Source organism: Phocoena sinus, chromosome X (genome assembly GCF_008692025.1).
Source record: "Phocoena sinus isolate mPhoSin1 chromosome X, mPhoSin1.pri, whole genome shotgun sequence".
Classification (NCBI taxonomy): Eukaryota; Metazoa; Chordata; class Mammalia; order Artiodactyla; family Phocoenidae; genus Phocoena; species Phocoena sinus.
This window is the reverse complement of record NC_045784.1, coordinates 129,745,015-129,761,067: the sequence shown is the minus strand read 5'-3', so window position 1 is coordinate 129,761,067 and position 16,053 is coordinate 129,745,015. Positions and strand designations below refer to the sequence as shown.

At 61.8% G+C, this 16,053-nt stretch overlaps 1 protein-coding gene across 3 annotated transcripts; it reads left to right on the top strand.

Moving 5' to 3' along the window:
• The first annotated feature begins 250 nt into the window (after nucleotides 1–250).
• On the top strand, nucleotides 251–15,947 carry ARHGAP4 (Rho GTPase activating protein 4). 3 transcript variants are annotated; one of them, XM_032619380.1, is made up of 22 exons: nucleotides 251–409; nucleotides 4,308–4,515; nucleotides 4,602–4,764; nucleotides 5,000–5,062; nucleotides 5,290–5,454; nucleotides 6,041–6,169; nucleotides 6,247–6,468; nucleotides 10,294–10,395; nucleotides 10,476–10,667; nucleotides 10,753–10,837; nucleotides 11,113–11,140; nucleotides 11,371–11,473; nucleotides 12,118–12,178; nucleotides 12,255–12,332; nucleotides 12,428–12,562; nucleotides 12,664–12,769; nucleotides 12,898–13,131; nucleotides 13,219–13,292; nucleotides 13,385–13,568; nucleotides 13,782–13,874; nucleotides 14,080–14,194; nucleotides 15,383–15,947. In XM_032619380.1, the coding sequence occupies exons 1-22, from the start codon at nucleotides 343–345 to the stop codon at nucleotides 15,614–15,616; spliced, it is 2,841 nt and encodes a 946-aa protein (XP_032475271.1). In that variant the 5' UTR covers nucleotides 251–342; the 3' UTR covers nucleotides 15,617–15,947. The 3 variants fall into 3 exon arrangements, with proteins under 3 accessions (XP_032475271.1, XP_032475270.1, XP_032475272.1); XM_032619379.1 differs by having other exon boundaries at nucleotides 14,077–14,194; XM_032619381.1 differs by lacking the exon at nucleotides 251–409 and adding an exon at nucleotides 2,347–2,612 and having other exon boundaries at nucleotides 14,077–14,194.
• The last annotated feature ends 106 nt before the right edge of the window (nucleotides 15,948–16,053 follow it).

Here is a 16,053-nt window from a genome sequence, read left to right as displayed (position 1 = left end):
GCCCGGGTGCGCGCCCAGTGCCTGGGGCGAGGCGACGGCAAGGCCCGGCCCCAGTGGGCGCGCGCGCGCGCGCGCGCGCACACACACACACACACACACACACACACACACACACACACACCCCTCCTCCCCCCCGACCCCGACCCCGACCCCAGACCCTCTCGAGCAGTGCCGGGCCGCGCCGGCCGCCCCCGCCCCGCCCCGCCCCGGGAGCCGCGCTGGGGGCGGGGCGGGGCGGGGCCGGCGCAGGCTGCTGGCTGCGGGGGCCTCCGGTCCCAACGCCCGGCCCGCTCGCGGCCGCGTGGGAGCAACGGAGCTCGACGGCGCGGCCGCCCGGCGGCCATGGCCACGCACGGGAAGCTGCGCCGGGAGCGAGGGCCGCAGGCGGACCATGAGGCGCAAGTCAAAGGTGAGAGGGCGCTGGGCGCTCCCGGCCCAGTTCCCTACGGAGACCCCGAAGGTCGTGGGGGAGCTCGAAAAGACCTGGCCGCTGGCCCAGGGCCCGTTGCTCCCCCCCAGTGACCTCCGGAGGGGGCTGAGGGAGGGAACCCGCGCCCCCTGCCCGCCTCTCCACGTCCCTTTGGCCGCAACCGCCGCTGTTCCTCCTTCCTGCCACTCTCCCTCGCTCCCTCCCTCCCTTTGGTAGCTGTGTCCTCCTGGGTTCTCCCTGCACCTCACCTAAGGACTCCGAGGAGGGAAGGGGGCACCGAGTGCCCACCCCAAAGTGGCATTCTAGCCACAGTGAAATGGAGCACCTTGACTTTGCTGACGGGGGTTGGGTAGGGGGTCCGAGAGCTTCGGTGGATGGATTTAGCGATGGCTTTACCCTAAAACCACTCCAGTCCCTGCAGCCCAGTCCCTGTTCCCTCCCTTGGGCGCTGAGGTGGCTCAGAGTTGAAGGCCACCGTCTCTGGGTCAAACCGGCACAGTGTATCTTGGCCTGAGGGATCTTGCGCCCTCTGCAAGAGCAGACCTCTTTGGGTTCTGATAAACACTCTGTGCAAATCGTATGCAAATCAGCTTTGCAAACTCTTAGTCGACTGCTTTTCTGGGTCTTATTCAGGGCGTGGTAACTCGTGCAAAGGGAAGCAGGCAGCGTCCAAGTGCCAGCAGTTTGAGGCTGTAACATTTTCTGGTGTCTTCAGATGTGCGACCCTGTATATCAGTCTCAATAAGCTCAATTTTACCGATGAAGGAAACCGAAGCTCAGAGAGGAGCAGTGACTTGCTTATGGCCACTCCTATAGGTCCCAGGAGGTGTAATGAAATGAACCTCGGATGTCCTTCCAGTCCATAGATGGAGATTCCAACGTAATTATCCAATACAAGCAATTTACACCAAAGTATGCTCGAGTCCTCCCCGTCTGGGAAGGGTGGCCTGCTGCCCAGAGCCAGCTTGAGGTGACCGTGCAGGGCCAGTCAGCTCTCCAAGCCTCCCCTGCAACATTCCTCAGATAGAGAGAATGATCCGCAGCCGCATCCCCCAAATGTCATGAGGCTGAAGGACTTTGGAAACTCTTCAGTCAGCAAGTGTGGGTCGTTCATTCACACTGAAAAAAAATTGGGGTTTCGAGCAAGGCTGTCTTTTAAGTTGTTCCTTGCCTGCTATGGGTCCCTAATGATTTTAGCTTCTGTTCCCCGTCCCCCCGCCCCCCCCCACCCAAAGAAACTTCCTACTATGCTAGAAAAACGGGATCACTGTCTTGACACCCGAAATTCTGAAAGGTCAGCATAGTCGTGGTTTGGGAGGCCATCTTTTCTGCTTTGCTTGTCAGCAGAAGTGAGACCGAATGCCTCGCTCACAGGAAGTGTTGTTGAGGCCCAGTCCTGGCTCTGCAATTCAAGCATGCGTGGATTCCATCCTTCCTTTTGATAGATGTTTTGCGTGCATCTGTTCTTTGCCAGGCCCTGAACACACAGTGCCGAGCACAGGAGAAGCAACCCCTGCTGGCATACGGCTCACAGGTCTAGTGGGGGAGGCATATAGTGAACAACCTATCACACAATTGATTTCAGTTATGATGAAAACCACCATAAAGGGAGGGTGCGGATGTCAAGAAAGGGGACAGGAAGAGGGCCAGACCTAGTCTGTGGGGAGGTTGGGGAGGGTTCCCTGATGAGCGCATCCCAGCTGAGATCTGAGAGCTGGACGCCGACTCAGCTGGGAGCCTGGGGAGCTCGGGCGGCACCGGCTCACTTGTGCCCAGACCCTGCCGACTCAACGTCTGCCTGACACCAGGTCCGAATCCCAGCCAAGGCTTGGTTGCACCGAACAGAAGAAATGAAACAGTTTGGTGTGCCGGCCCGTTGAATACTGTTCGCTTGTAATAGGTCCCCGGGGAACTGTCGCTCCACGAGGAAGGGGCAGACGCCAGAGGACAGTGAGGCAAGCCGGGACATCTCAGATCTTTCTTGGAATGAAATGAAATTTACTTTTATCCCCAAACTGTTACCCTGATTTAATGAAGACTCTCCCGATTTCAAGTGGCCTGGCCTCAGACAGTGTAAGGAGACTGCATTGGTTTCACCTTCAGGAAGCAGTCCTCGCCCAGGCTTCCATTTACCCAGCTTGACCCCTTGGTGGAAAGAGAGCGCTCTCGTTCAGTCACTGAGGTGCAAGCGCGGGGAGGGGATGGTGGCCCCTGGGCCTGTCACTGATCTAGTCCTACGGTGGAGGACGGTGGAGGGGCCGAGGGATGGGTGATGCAAGAGCCACATCTGGGGCGCCTGGAGTCAGGGAGAGGGACCCAGGGGCTGAGAGTAGGAAGGGGACGTTCTCGAAAGGGAAATCAGAGGAGGAAACGGGGATGCCGAGCAGGCAGGACCCATGGAGGCTGCCACACGCCCCACAGCCCGTGGGACGCCACTGGCGGGACAGAAATCCACATGGCACCAGTACCGAGCGGTTCACCGCACAGTTCTTTCCGACAGCCACCCTGGGTCCTGCCACTGCCCACCTCCTCCCAGGCTGGCTGCCTGGTCCAAGCCCCTGACTGTCTTTTGCCTGGACTGGTGCGGTAGCTGCTACCTGGGCTGGGCACGTTTCCTCCGTCACCTGACCTCTGCCCTGGCTCCCCACGGCAGCCTGAGGGGCCCTGAGTGCGAAGCCGGACCCTCATGGCTCCGCCGCTGTGGCCCCCCTCTCCCTCGGCGTCCAGCGGGGAGTCCTCCCCAACCACGGGCCTTGGCCATCTCCCCCCTCCCCTCGCCTGCGCAGCTCTCTCCAGCCACGCTGGCTCCATGGCCCCTCTGTTGCTTCCTTCAGCTCTCTGTTCCGGTGTTGCTTGTTCCTGACCACCTCCCACTCTGTGCTGTCTTCTCAGTGCCACTTGTTCCGACACGTTCTAGCGCGTGCCTGTCCCCCTGCTGTCTGTCCCCAGGAGGGTGGGCACCGTGTCTCCATGTCTAGACTGACGGGGTGCATAATCAACATTATGCTGAATGAAGGAGTCATTTAACGTCCCTTTTTTGGACAGCGATGAGTAAGTGGTGACCCGCTTGCCAGAAGCCGAGACAGTGCGTTATGTCCCCGGGACGCCCAGGGCTCGCCAGTGGGTTGCTTAAGATCCTCATTCAGGCGGTTCTCTGCTTTAGTTCTGTGTGGGGAAAGTTGCCAAATCAAGTCAGCGATAAGGTGTCAGAAGCCAGCAGTGTGGGGAGCGGGGTGTGGCCCTCTCTGCCCGGAGGTGGAGGTGGGTGGTGAGGAGTCGGTACTGGGAACAGCAAACAGGCCAGTTGCCTCGGTCCCGTCACTGGTCAGCCTCCACCAGCTGGTCTGGCCCTCCCACTGGCGCTCCCCTTTCTCCCTGGGGCTGAGGGCAGGGTTTCCAGCCAGCGAGGCCGCAAGTTCACTGCAGGTTTGGCAGAGCGCCGTGGCCACCCCGCGCCTGCGCAGCCCCGTGTGTCTCTGTGTGTGCGGGGGCGGCCACCCTGCCTGGGGTCCTGGGCGCCCAAAGGTCAGGAAGTGGCAGGGAAACCGGGGAGTCGTGCGAAGCCCAAGTGCCAGGTGCTCTCCCACCATCCCAACCTGCTCCGAGCCTCCGGGACCCTCCACACTCCCTCTCGCCCCTGGCCCTTTGCAGGGCTCTGCCCTCTGCCTGGAAGGGCCTTTCCGTTCTTCCTTCCCGGCTGGTTCCCTTCAGCCTCACCGCAGAGGTCCCCTTCCTCAGGCCCGCCCCGAGCCGGCTGGACGGCAGACCTCCCGCAGCGCCGGGCCGGCCTCCCGCCCCTCGGCTCGGCGCTCACTCCACTCGGCGGAGGGCCCGCTGCCCCAGCCTGAGCCGCGTCCCCCCCGCCCCGCCCCTGCAGAGATGCGCTGGCAGCTGGGCGAGCAGCTGCGCTGCCTGGAGCTGCAGGGCGAGCTGCGGCGGGAGCTGCTCCAGGAGCTGGCCGAGTTCATGCGGCGCCGCGCCGAGGTGGAGCTGGAGTACTCGCGGGGCCTGGACAAGCTGGTGGAGCGCTTCTCCGGCCGCGCGGGCCGCCTGGGGGGTGGCAGCCGGGAGCACCAGAGCTTCCGGTGGGTGCTGGGGGCTGGCCGGTGGGACGACTGCAGCAGGGCCCGAGGCCCCGCTCGCCGTCGGTCTGAGTGCCCGTCTCCCCCAGGAAGGAGCCGTCCCTCCTGTCGCCCTTACACTGCTGGGCCGTGTTGCTTCAGCAGACGCGGCAGCAGAGCCGCGAGAGCGCGGCCCTCAGCGACGTGCTGGGTGGGCCCCTGGCCCAGCGCCTGAGTCACATCGCGGAGGATGTTGGGCGCATAGTCAAGAAGGCAAGGCCCCTGCCCTGGGCACGGGCTGCTGGATGGCCTCAAGATCTAGCGAGGGCAGCCCGTGGGTGCCCGATGCAGAGGTGTCACGGCTGGGAGGGCCCAGGAGGGCGGGGGGCGTCGGGCAGAGGGGAGCCGCTGGGAGCCTTGAGTGCCAAGCTGAGGGCTGGCCGCCGCTGCAGGATGGAGGTGGGTGTTGCACTGGGGCAGGGCTGTGCTCAACTCCCCTCCCCCGCAGAGTAAGGATCTGGAGCAACAGCTGCAGGAGGAGCTCCTGGAGGTGGTGTCAGAGCTTCAGACGGTGAGAGCGCCGCAGGGCCTGTCCGAATCAGAGGGAGGCCATCACCTCGCATCTCCCCGAGCCAGGCTCAAGGAGAGACCTGGGTTTCGAGGACCGCAAGCTCTGGGCACTGGGCGGTTGGGCAGAGCGCTCAAGTCCGAGTCCCCGATGGGCTGGGATGGGGAGGGGGAGGGCTGGCTGCGGCCGTGGCCTTGAGCAGGGCTGCCTGGCCTCGGGCCTCCTTGCAGGCCAAGAAGACATACCAGGTGTACCACATGGAGAGCGTGAATGCCGAGGCCAAGCTCCGGGAGGCCGAGCGGCAGGAGGAGAAGCGGGCATGCCGAAGTGCCGGCACCGAGTCAGGGCCCCTCCGCAAGGGCTCCCTCAAGAAGGGAGGGCGGCTGGTGGAGAAGGTGGGCCTGGGGGGCAGCCGTCTGTGTCCGGAGGCTCTGGCTCCTGGGCTTTGTCCTTCCGAGTCCCGGCCCTGCAGGGAGGTGGTGTGCAGCAGGAAGGCGGGGCTGGCTCTGGAGGGCTCCCCAAGCTGGGGTGGTAGACAGAGCGGGCAGGAGAAGAGCCACTAGGCCCGGGACAGCCCGCACGCTCCTAGCTGGTCTCCCCCGCCAAGACCCGCTGGGCAAAGAGAAATCTGCTGCCGGAAGCCTGGGGGCCCTTCCACCCACCCGTCCTTGGCTCACGCAGTGCTGTGAGATTGCAGACAAGCGAGCGGACGTGTCGAATGGGTGACTGAGTGACAGGAGGGGAGGAGGAATGTTTGAGGCGGTCCCTGAAGAGAGGATGGGGACGCTGAGGCTGCCAGGGTAGCGGAGGAAGGACATCATGACTTAAGGGCCAAGTTGTTTGAGGGACCTGGTGGGACAGCGGGTGTAGCTGTCCACGTGGGGAAGGGAGGGGAGAGAGCGTGTGTCGCGGGTGAGGGCTACGTGGGAGGCGGAGCTGGGGCCGCGTGGGTGATCCTGGGGCTTGTGTGGTCCTGAGCAGCGCCAAGCCAAGTTCTTGGAGCACAAACTCAAGTGCACAAAGGCGCGCAACGAGTACCTGCTCAGCCTGGCCAGCGTCAACGCCGCTGTCAACAACTACTACGTGCGTGACGTCCTGGACCTCATGGACGTGAGTGCTGGCGGGCAGGCGGGGCCGGGCGCCTGTGTGCCGAGCCTGCCCGAGCCGTGTCCTCGCTTGTCCCCCAGTGCTGTGACACGGGATTCCACCTGGCCCTGGGGCAGGTGCTCCGGAGCTACACGGCCGCCGAGAGCCGCACCCAGGCCTCCCAGCTACAGGGCCTGGGCAGCCTGGAGGAGGTGGTGGAAGCCCTAGACCCTCCAGGGGACAAGGCCAAGGTGCTGGAGGTGCACGCAGCCGCCTTCTGTCCCCCGCTGCGTTTCGACTACCAGCCCCACGAGGGGGATGAGGTGAGGGTCTCTGCCCGCCCCTTCAGGCAAATGCTTTGTGTTTTCTCGTCTTCATTGTGAAGGTAGCTTATTTCTCAGACCCTCCTTCAGTGGCCTCAAGACAAATGAGGCTCTGAGGTTTCCGGACTTGCGTTTGAAGCCAGCAGACCTCCGCAGCTCACTTCTGCGGTTCAGCCAAAGGACGCACACACACGCACCCGCGCCCCCCGCAAGGGCAAACACAGCCAGGATGCCACTGGTTTTGAGGCCAGCTGGTGGGTGGTACATAGCTGTCCGTATGCTCTTCTTTCGATGGTTCTGTGTACCTTAGACGTTTCATAATGCAAACTTGGGGGGAAAGAAACCATGCAAACAGTAACTTATAACTAGGCATCTTTTTTTTTTTTTCTTTTGGGCCGCACCACACGGCTCGTGGGATCTGAGTTCCCCGACCAGGGATCGAACCTGTGCCCCCTGCAGGGGAAGCTCAGAGCCCTAACCACTGGGCCGCCAGGGAAGTCCCCACTAGGCATTTTTTTAATGCACCTCCGAGCTATTCTCTTGTTTACCAGTTTACCCTCATGAACGTTGTGCAGGGACTGGGGTTACACTGAGCTTTTACTTATTTAATTTGTATTTTGACCAAAGTCGTATCGGAGGTCAGACGTTACTCAAGGCGTCCAATGGCACACAGCCCTTCTCTGACTCACCCGTTCCGTTCCTGATTCCCACTCCCCAGACGCAACCCCTTCCCTGTCTTCTAGCTGCTGCTTCTGCAAGCAACGCGGCAGGTGCTGCTAGCGCTTTTGCGCTTCCAGAGGCCCTACCGGCCTCCTTTGTGGATGATTAGGGCTCCTCCCCACATCACCACCTCCCAGTGCCGTCGTCTCCGTCTTCCCCTCACACCAGGCGATCTCTTCTCTTCAGAGCTCTGCCCTGGAGCCGTCCAGTCCCGGCTTGCAGGCCTGTGAAGTCCACGACCTCCCTGCCCCATCGTCCCGAGCATTCCTGCCATTCTCTGCTGCGTTGGACCGTCTGTGTCCCAGATCCTGTGTCTTCCTCTTTCTTGGTTTATTACCCTTGTTTGTGTGGACATCTTTCCCCATACTTTCCTGACTTCGAATGTCTGAAAAAATGTCTGTATTCTTTTTTTGTTTGTTTTTTTTGGGGTTTTTTTTTGCGGTACGCGGGCCCCTCACTGCTGTGGCCTCTCCCGTTGCGGAGCGCAGGCTCCGGACGCGCAGGCTCAGCGGCCACGGCTCACGGGCCCAGCCGCTCCGCCGCACGTGGGATCCTCCCGGACCGGGACACGAACCCGCGTCCCCCGCATCGGCAGGCGGACTCTCAGCCACTGCGCCACCAGGGAAGCCCCAAATGTCTTGTATTCTGTCCTTGAAATTGATTGGTAGTGTTAGCTGGGTATAGAATTCAAGGTTGTAGGTGAGAAGTGCAATGCCATTCTGATTTCTGGACTGTTGCACGTGACCTGCAGTTTGTCTCCCTGAAGCTTTTAGGATGGTCTCTTTCCCTCGTGTAAAGTTTTATGATGGTGTGCCTTGGGGATCCTTTTCCTTCATGGTGCTGGGCACCCAGTGGGCCTCGTCAGTATGCAAACTTGTGTCTCAAGATTTTGAGCTCGTATTATTCCTTTGGTAATTTCCTTCCCTTAATTTTCTTTTCTCTTCCTTTCACAAATTCTTGTAATTTGATGTTGAACACCATGGATTGACAGTCTACGTTCCTTATCTTTTTTTTTTTAATATAAATTTATTTATTTATTTTTGGCTGTGTTGGGTCTTCGTTGCTGCGCGTGGGCTTTCTCTAGGTGCGGCGAGCGGGGGCTACTCTTTGTTGAGGTGCGCGGGCTTCTCATTGCGGTGGCTTTTCTTGCTGAGGAGCACGGGCTCTAGGCGTGCGGGCTTCAGTAGTTGCAGCACACGGGCTCAGTAGTTGTGGCTCACGGGCTCTAGAGCGCAGGCTCAGTAGTTGTGGTGCATGGGCGGCATGTGGGATCTTCCTGGGCTAGGGCTCGAACCCGTTTCCCCTGCATCGGCAGGCGGATTCTCAACTACTGCACCACCGGGGAAGCCCTGATTTCCTTATCTTTTATCTTTCCTATTTCTCATCGCCATACCTTTTCATTCTGCTTTCTTAGATATTTTTTCGACTATTTCTTCCCGCCCCTTGTTGAAATTTTTTTTAATTTACTTTCATATTTTTTGTTTTTAAGAGTTTTGGTTTGTTTTCCAAATTCCTATTTAAAATAGCCCTTTCTTCTTGTTTCATGGATACAATATCTTCTCAAATCTTTCTGAAATGTTCATTCCTTTTCTTGACATTTCCCCCGGTTCCCTGCCTTTTCACTGTTTCTTTGCTTTGATCTATGTCTTCCACTTTAGAGCTCTTCCTCAAATGGCTGCCAGTTCTTGGCCGTCAATTCATATTTCGGAGGAGGCACTGAAGAGAGGTGCATTACGTATTTGATGTGTGTAAGCAGAGCTCGTCAGCAGTGGGTTTCCCCCCAGGGTGGCTGGGCAGGGACTCCGATCATTGCTGGGAGGGACACCCACATCACGGGGAGCTGGGGGTGTCTCGGTAAGAGGGTGCTAGAAAGGGCTCAGAGGACTTGGGCAAGGGTTAGGGGACTTGGGGGAGGGGCTTGGCGCCGGCTTGGATGCTGTCAGGAAACAGGGGTAACTCTGACAGGGTGTCTTAATAAATCTTATTGAGAAGACGGGGCAGGGGTGGCTAAAGGGAGGCTAGAGCTGTCATCAGTGAGGAAGGAACCGTCCCTCACACTAGCTGGGACGCACGGAGGTTTGCTCATTTTTGTGCCGTGGACAAAGTTCTTGCTTTGGTCTGTGCTCAGACAGGCTGATGACTTTTTTTTTATCTTCAGCCGTCATGGCCACAGTGGCTTTGTCTGACGTTGATGCTCTGTGACATTCCTTATGTCCAACAGGCCCACACTGAGGCACGGCTCTGAGCTCCTGGCCGGCCCCAGATGGCGGTGGCTGCCGTGTTCTCTCTCATCAGGGACTTTCGTCCCCTTCCTGAGTCCAGGACCCCTCTGATTTATCCTTTCCGGAGAGTCAATTTCTAGTTTTCTGCCCATTATGTGGGCTTGAGGGGGTGGGTCTTCTAATGTCAGTGTTTTCTAGGGCCTGGATAGAAATTTTATAATTGTGGTAAAATACGCATACGACTCACCATTTTGTCCGTTTTAAGTGCACAGTTCACATGGTTGGGCAACCATCATCCACCTCCAGAACGTTCCCATCTTCCCCAATGGAAAATCTGTCCCCATTAGACACTAACTCCCTCCCTCCCCCAGCCCATGGCCCCCAGCATCTACTCTCTGTCTCTAGGAATCTGGCTACTCCAGGCACCTCATACAAGTAGAATCATATCCGATTTGTCCTTTTGTGACAAAAGGCTTATTTCACTGAGGATAACGTCCTCAGGGTTCACCCATGTTGAAGCATGTATGAGAATTTCCTCCCCTTTCATGGCTGAATAACGTTCCATTGTATGGAGAGACCACACTTTGCTTGTCTTTTCGTCAGCTGCTGGACGCTTGGGTTGCTTCTTCCTTTGGGCTGTTAGGAGTAGCGCTGCCGGGAACGTCCGTGCACAAGTCTGTATGCGTGCGGGTGTGCGCCTTCCCCTGGGGAAGGTGTCCTTGCCGTGCTTCAGATCTGGCTGTACGCAGCGTCAAGGCTGGCGATCCTGTGCATCGGCCGCCAAGGCAGCGAAAATGGGCCCCAGAGACCTCGGTGCCTGCTGCCCAGCCCCGTCCTGCGTCTCAGGCGTGGCCCTCAGCCCCCTGGATGCTGCCCTCTGCAGGTGGCTGAGATCCGGGTTGAGATGGAGCTGCGGGACGAGATTCTGCCCAGAGCCTACAATATCCAGAGCCGCCTGGACCGACAAACCATCGAGACAGAGGAGGTATGGGTGACCCGGCCTGCCCTCCCCCTGCCTTCTGACTTGGACTCCCTGTCCCTCACCTGCCCCCACTTCTTCCCCAGGTAAACAAGACGCTGAAGGCCACCCTGCAGGCCCTGCTGGAGGTGGTGGCGTCGGAAGATGGGGACATGCTCGAGTCCTTCCAGGCCAGCCCCTCCACCGAGTCCCTCAAGTCCACCAGCTCGGACCCAGGGGTTCGGCAGGCCAGCCGGAGGCGGGGGCAGCAGCAGGAGACCGAGACCTTCTACGTCACGGTGGGGAGGCGGGGCCAGGAGGGCGGGGGGCCGGGGAGGCCCGGAACTGGGACTAAAGCCTTGGACTCTTCCTGGGGCTTCATAGAAACTCCAGGAGTACCTGAGTGGACGGAGCATCCTCGCCAAGCTGCAGGCCAAGCATGAGAAGCTGCAGGAGGCCATTCAGCGAGGTGGGCCCCGCTCCTGGCCCCCTGAGCCCCTGCCTCGCCACCCCCAGGGCCGGGAGCGGCCGCAGCTTGGCTCTCCTCCTGGGTCCTCCACCCGGCCCACGTCCTCTCCACCCAGAGAGGGTGCTTGGCACGCGGGGAATAAGCCAGCGAGGATCCCGGCCCCTATCCCGCCTTTTGTCCTGTGACTGCCCTGGGCCTTCAGGTGCCCTCTCCCTCTGCGGGGTGTTGAGGAACCTCCCGGCCCGAGAGACACACCGACGTTTTCTCCTCCCCAGGTGACAAGGAAGAGCGGGAGGTGTCTTGGTGAGTCCTTCGTGAAGGACCAGCTTGTCCCGAGGAGCTGTGGGGTCCCCACCTCCCCTCTCTTTGGGACCCGGCTCTGTTGCTCGTCCTTCGGTGGCCTGTTTCCCACTTTGCCCAGTGGGTTCTGGAATAGCTCGCGAGCTCCAGCATGCTGTTTGGCTGGGCCAGGGTGTCGGGGCCGCCTAGTGTCCACACCCACTCCCCTCAGAGCCAGCTCCTGTTCACGACAGGACCCAGTACACACAGAGAAAACTCCAGAAGAGCCGCCTTCCCCGCCCCATCTCCCAGTATAACCAGAAGCTCTTTGGGGGAGACATGGAGAAGTTTATCCAGGTACTTGCTTTGTGTCACCCGCCAACCAAGTGCGGGCCCCTCCCCGCTTCTGCTCTCCCTCCAGCCCCGGGGGCTGCCTGTGAGCCCAGTAACCTCCACCCCGGCCACTGGTCTCCTCCTGGGTGGGCCTTTGTCGGGCCTGCACTGGTCAGAGGGCACGTCCCTAACTAGTAAAGGAAAGCCTCGGGTGGCAGTGATTTTAGGGCTGAGGAGTTGAGTTAACAGAAGCAAGGGTGTCCGCGGGCCCCACTTCTGGGGTACGAGAGAGGAAGTAAGGGAAGCAAGAAGGATCAGAAAAGAAGAAATCACACTGTTATTTGCAGGATGTGATTCTGTATGTCACGGTTCAAAAGAATCAACAGACTATTTAAGTGAACAAATTTTGGGTTTCACGATGTTACTTGATTCGAGGTCGACATACGGAGTTCGATGGCATTTCCACATGCCAGCAATAAACAGTTAGCAGGTAAAACGTAAGGCATGGCCCGAGACGGCACCAGGGATGTCGGACACCTGGGCATGCATCTCGCAGGCCTTACTGCTGACCGCATAACGCATTAAGAGAAAATAAAAGCGAGCGAGTGACGAGGCAGGATGTGCTGTGTCCACAGTGGAGGGAACACCCTCTCTGTCCCTGTCCCCAGAGCTCGGGCCAGTCCGTGCCCCTGGTGGTGGAGAGCTGCATCCGCTTCATTAACCTCAACGGTGAGTAAGACCTGGGCCCTCCTGCCTCTGGCCTGGCACCCGATCCTGCGCCCACCGGCTCTCCGTCCTCCCGCAGGCCTGCAGCACGAGGGCATCTTCCGGGTGTCGGGTGCCCAGCCCCGGGTCTCGGAGATCCGTGACGCTTTTGAGAGAGGTGGGGACCGGCGGGGCCGGGGGTGAGGATGGGGGTGGGTGGAAGAGCCGGTGCCATCCGCCTTCTTGCCCCCTGCGCCACCGTGTCGCCCTCAGGAGAGGACCCACTGGTGGAGGGCTGCACCGCCCATGACCTGGACTCGGTGGCAGGTGTGCTGAAACTCTACTTCCGGAGCCTGCAGCCTCCGATATTCCCCCCAGAGCTGTTCAGGGAGCTGCTGGCTTCTGCGGGTGAGGCGGGGGTCTGAGGCGGGCCCTGGGGGGGGCCCCTCCGCGCTGGCCTCCACGGCTGCGCTCACGGCTTCTCTCCGGGGCACTGGCCTCGGCCGCAGAAGCGGAGGCCGCGGCGGAGTGGGTGGAGCATGTGAGCCGCCTCCTGGCCCGGCTGCCCCCACCGGTGCTCGTGGTCCTGCGCTACCTCTTCGCCTTCCTCAACCAGTGAGTACCTCTCGGCGCGGGGGGAAGGGGGGCGAGGGCGGCTCAGGGGTGGCCCTAGCCAGCTGCTAGCGGGGGTGAGGGGACACCGGGCCGAGAGCTCCCTGCCTGTGACCCACCTGTGCCCCCAGCCTGGCCCAGTACAGCGATGAAAACATGATGGATGCCTACAACCTGGCCGTGTGCTTCGGGCCGACGCTGCTGCCCGTACCCGCCGGGCAGGACCCGGTGGCCTTGCAGGGCCGGGTGAACCAGCTGGTGCAGACGGTCATTGTGCAGCCCTCGCGGGTCTTCCCGCCCCTGTCCCTGCTGCCCGGCCCTGTCTATGAGAAGTGCATGGCGCCGCCTTCTGCCAGCTGCCTGGGGTAGGCTCTTCGCGCTGCCGGGAGGGAGGTCCGGCAGATCGGAGATCCCTCGTGCGCTCACCTGCCTTGCTCTGCTCTGCACTGCAGGGATGCCCAGCTGGAGGGCCCGGCGGGGGAGAACGAGCCGGAGCCAGAGGCTGGGAGCCTGGCCCCGGAGGACGGTGAGCGGGGCGGGAAGGAGTGCCCCACCCTGTCCCCGCCCTGGATGCCCACTCCACCCCTCCCCCACACTGGGGTCCCCTCTTCTCCCTAGACCCAGAGGGGGTTGTGGAGGCCGTGGCCTGCTTTGCCTACACGGGCCGCACGGCCCAGGAGCTGACCTTCCAGCGGGGGGACGTGCTGCGGCTGCACGAGCGGGCCTCAGGCGACTGGTGGCGGGGCGAGCACGCCGGGGCCCGGGGACTCATCCCCCATAAGTACATCACGTTGCCGGCGGGGTGAGTGAGTGAAGTTGGGGCCCTTCCTGGGAGGCTCTCCTTTCACCCGGGCTTCTGGCCCTTCCCCCGCCCCGAGTCCCCGCTTCCGTTAGGCCCGGGGTGGCCCAGAGTGCGCCTTTCTGACCACTTCTGGCCAGCGCTGAGCCCTCTGGCCCCCAGACCCCAAGCCCAGAATGAGCGTTCTAACAGGCGGTCTTGTCTCTCTGGCGCCAGGGCAGAGAAGCTTGCTGTGGGCCAGGGGCTGCCGGCCGCCGGGGAGCTGGTGAGCAGCCCAGAGGCCCTCCCGGCCATGGAGTTTGTCCAGAGGTGAGCAAGGGGAAGACCCCTTCCGGGGGCCCTGCCCGCCCACCCCAGGCTGGAGGAGGGTGGGGTCAGACCTCAGCCGCGTGGAGAGGGACCGGCCTCACTGTTCCCTTTCCCTTGGCCACACCCCGGGCTGGGAGAAGCCACTGCCAGGCAGCGCAGGGGCTCCCCAGGGCCCCCGCCAGGCCCACTGTCTATGCCCTAGCAGGCCAGAGCCGTGCACCCAACCCGAGGCCCCTCTCGGCACACCCGGGGCCCCCTCTGGGCCCAGACGGCGCTGCTTGGTCCCAGCATCCCCGGAGCGACATGTGGAGGTGGATAAGGTGAGAGCTGGGAATGGCTGTGTGGCAAGTGGGGGGCACCTCTCGGGGGCTTCCCCTTATGAACCGGACTCTTCCCTCCCAAGGTTCAAGTCTGACCTTCCTGACCTCAGACCAGCCGGTGGAGCCCAGCCTAGGGAGGGGCAGGCCGGCAAGGGTGTGAGTGCAGTGGGGAGGGACGGGCCTGGAGGCAGGGTAGAAGGGAAGGGAACCTGGGGCTCTCACATTTGGGCTTCATGTTCGGTTCCTGAGTGGGACGCGGTGAGTGGGACAGGCTTCAAGGCTGGCATCTAGAGCCAGGCTAGGTGAAAGGTGGTGACGTGGCAGGCGCTTGGCGAGCCAGGGAGGATGAAAGGGGCAGATGGAAAAGAGGCTGAGGGAGGTGGCTGACTGGGGAGCCAGGCGGGGTCGTAGTTCTTGCAGGGGGAGAGAGCGGGTGCCGGATGCGGCCGGGGCCAGGGGTGCAGCCCGGGGACACCCGGCTCCCTGCTGTGTCCGCTGGGCCCAGCGAACCCCACTGTGGGCTCCCAGTGGGCACCGCCTGGCTGAGCCCCGGGAACCGTGTGAGCACTTATCACTACATCTGGGGTCTGCCCAGATAACCCAGGATCGTCTCCCCATCTCAAGATCCTGAACTTATATCTGCAAAGGCCCTATTTCCACACAGGGTCCCAGCCCAGTGCAGGCTGGGGGGGCGGGTAGGATGTGCACGTCTCTCCAGGGGCATTTCAGCCCCTCCTCCCTGGGCTGCAGGGGGCCACTGGCCCTGGAGGTCCGGGCACGCTGGTGGCCCCCGAAGCCAGGGGATGGTGGCTGTGATCTCAGCCAGGGAGAGAGTGGGAAGAGGAGGGGGACCTAGGGCCCAGCCAGAGGGGCTTCCATTTCAGGGCTGGACTGAGGATTGCTGTCCCCGGAGGAGACGGTGACCGCCACACCAAAAGTGGCAGGAGCGAAACCGGGCAAGGGAGGGGCAACAGCTGCGGGGCCCACGGAGGGGAGGGGCCTGGGGACAGGCGGTGGCCGAGGACTTTGTTTCAGGGGATGGAGGAGTTTGGGCAGAGGCTTGGGCAGCGGAGGGCAGGAGGGCCTCGCTCCTGGGTCAGCTGGCACCACTGACCTGGGGGTGGGGGACTGGCTGGCCAGGTGGAGGCCGCTCACATCGACGCCCTGCCTTTCTCTCCTCCCCGCCAGGCCGTGGCGCAGACCATGGACTCTGTGTTTAAGGAGCTCTTGGGGAAGACCGCCGTCCGTCAGGGCCTCGGGCCGGCGTCCACCATCTCCCCTGGCCCTGGGCCCCGCAGCCCGAAGACCGTGGCCTGCGGCCACCTCGGCAAGAACAAAGGCTTCTCCCGTGGCCCTGGGGCCCCAGCCTCACTCTTGGCCTCCCATCCCCAGGACCTGGACTCACCCCTCAAGCCGCACTGAGGTGCTACCGGTTCCTCTGCAGGCCCCGCCCCGCCCCAGGCGGCCACGGGGGAGACCGGCCGGGCTCCCCAGGCCCTTTGCTTCTCCCTGGTCCTGTGCAGCATGCTTGCTCGTGACTGTCTGCAGAGAGGAGGATGAGGCCACCCCAGCCCACCCCTGCTTCCCCCGCGCTGGCTCAGGCCCCTCTGGGAGGCAGCCGAGGAGGGAGGCTGGGGGCAGCTGGCCGTGAGGGCTTGTCGCTGGTTGTCGGGTGCTCGGTGCCCTTGCTCAGACGAGGGCGCCAGCCTGGTGTTGGCGGCCACTCATAAAGGCCTGTGCATTGACTCCCCGACGCGAGCCAGTTCTCTGTCTCGGTGGGGCTGGGTACAGGGCCAGCCTCCTGGCACCCCAAAGATGGCAGGTTGGGAACAGCTTCTGCGGGGGGTTCCTTGGCACAG

Coding starts and splice junctions, on each gene's coding strand:
- ARHGAP4 (XM_032619379.1), top strand. CDS start 343: ATGGCCACGCACGGGAAGCTGCGCCGGGAGCGAGGGCCGCAGGCGGAC. Junction 6,469..10,293: donor AGCCCCACGAGGGGGATGAG/GTGAGGGTCTCT, acceptor TGCCCTCTGCAG/GTGGCTGAGATCCGGGTTGA. Junction 12,179..12,254: donor CCGCTTCATTAACCTCAACG/GTGAGTAAGACC, acceptor GTCCTCCCGCAG/GCCTGCAGCACGAGGGCATC.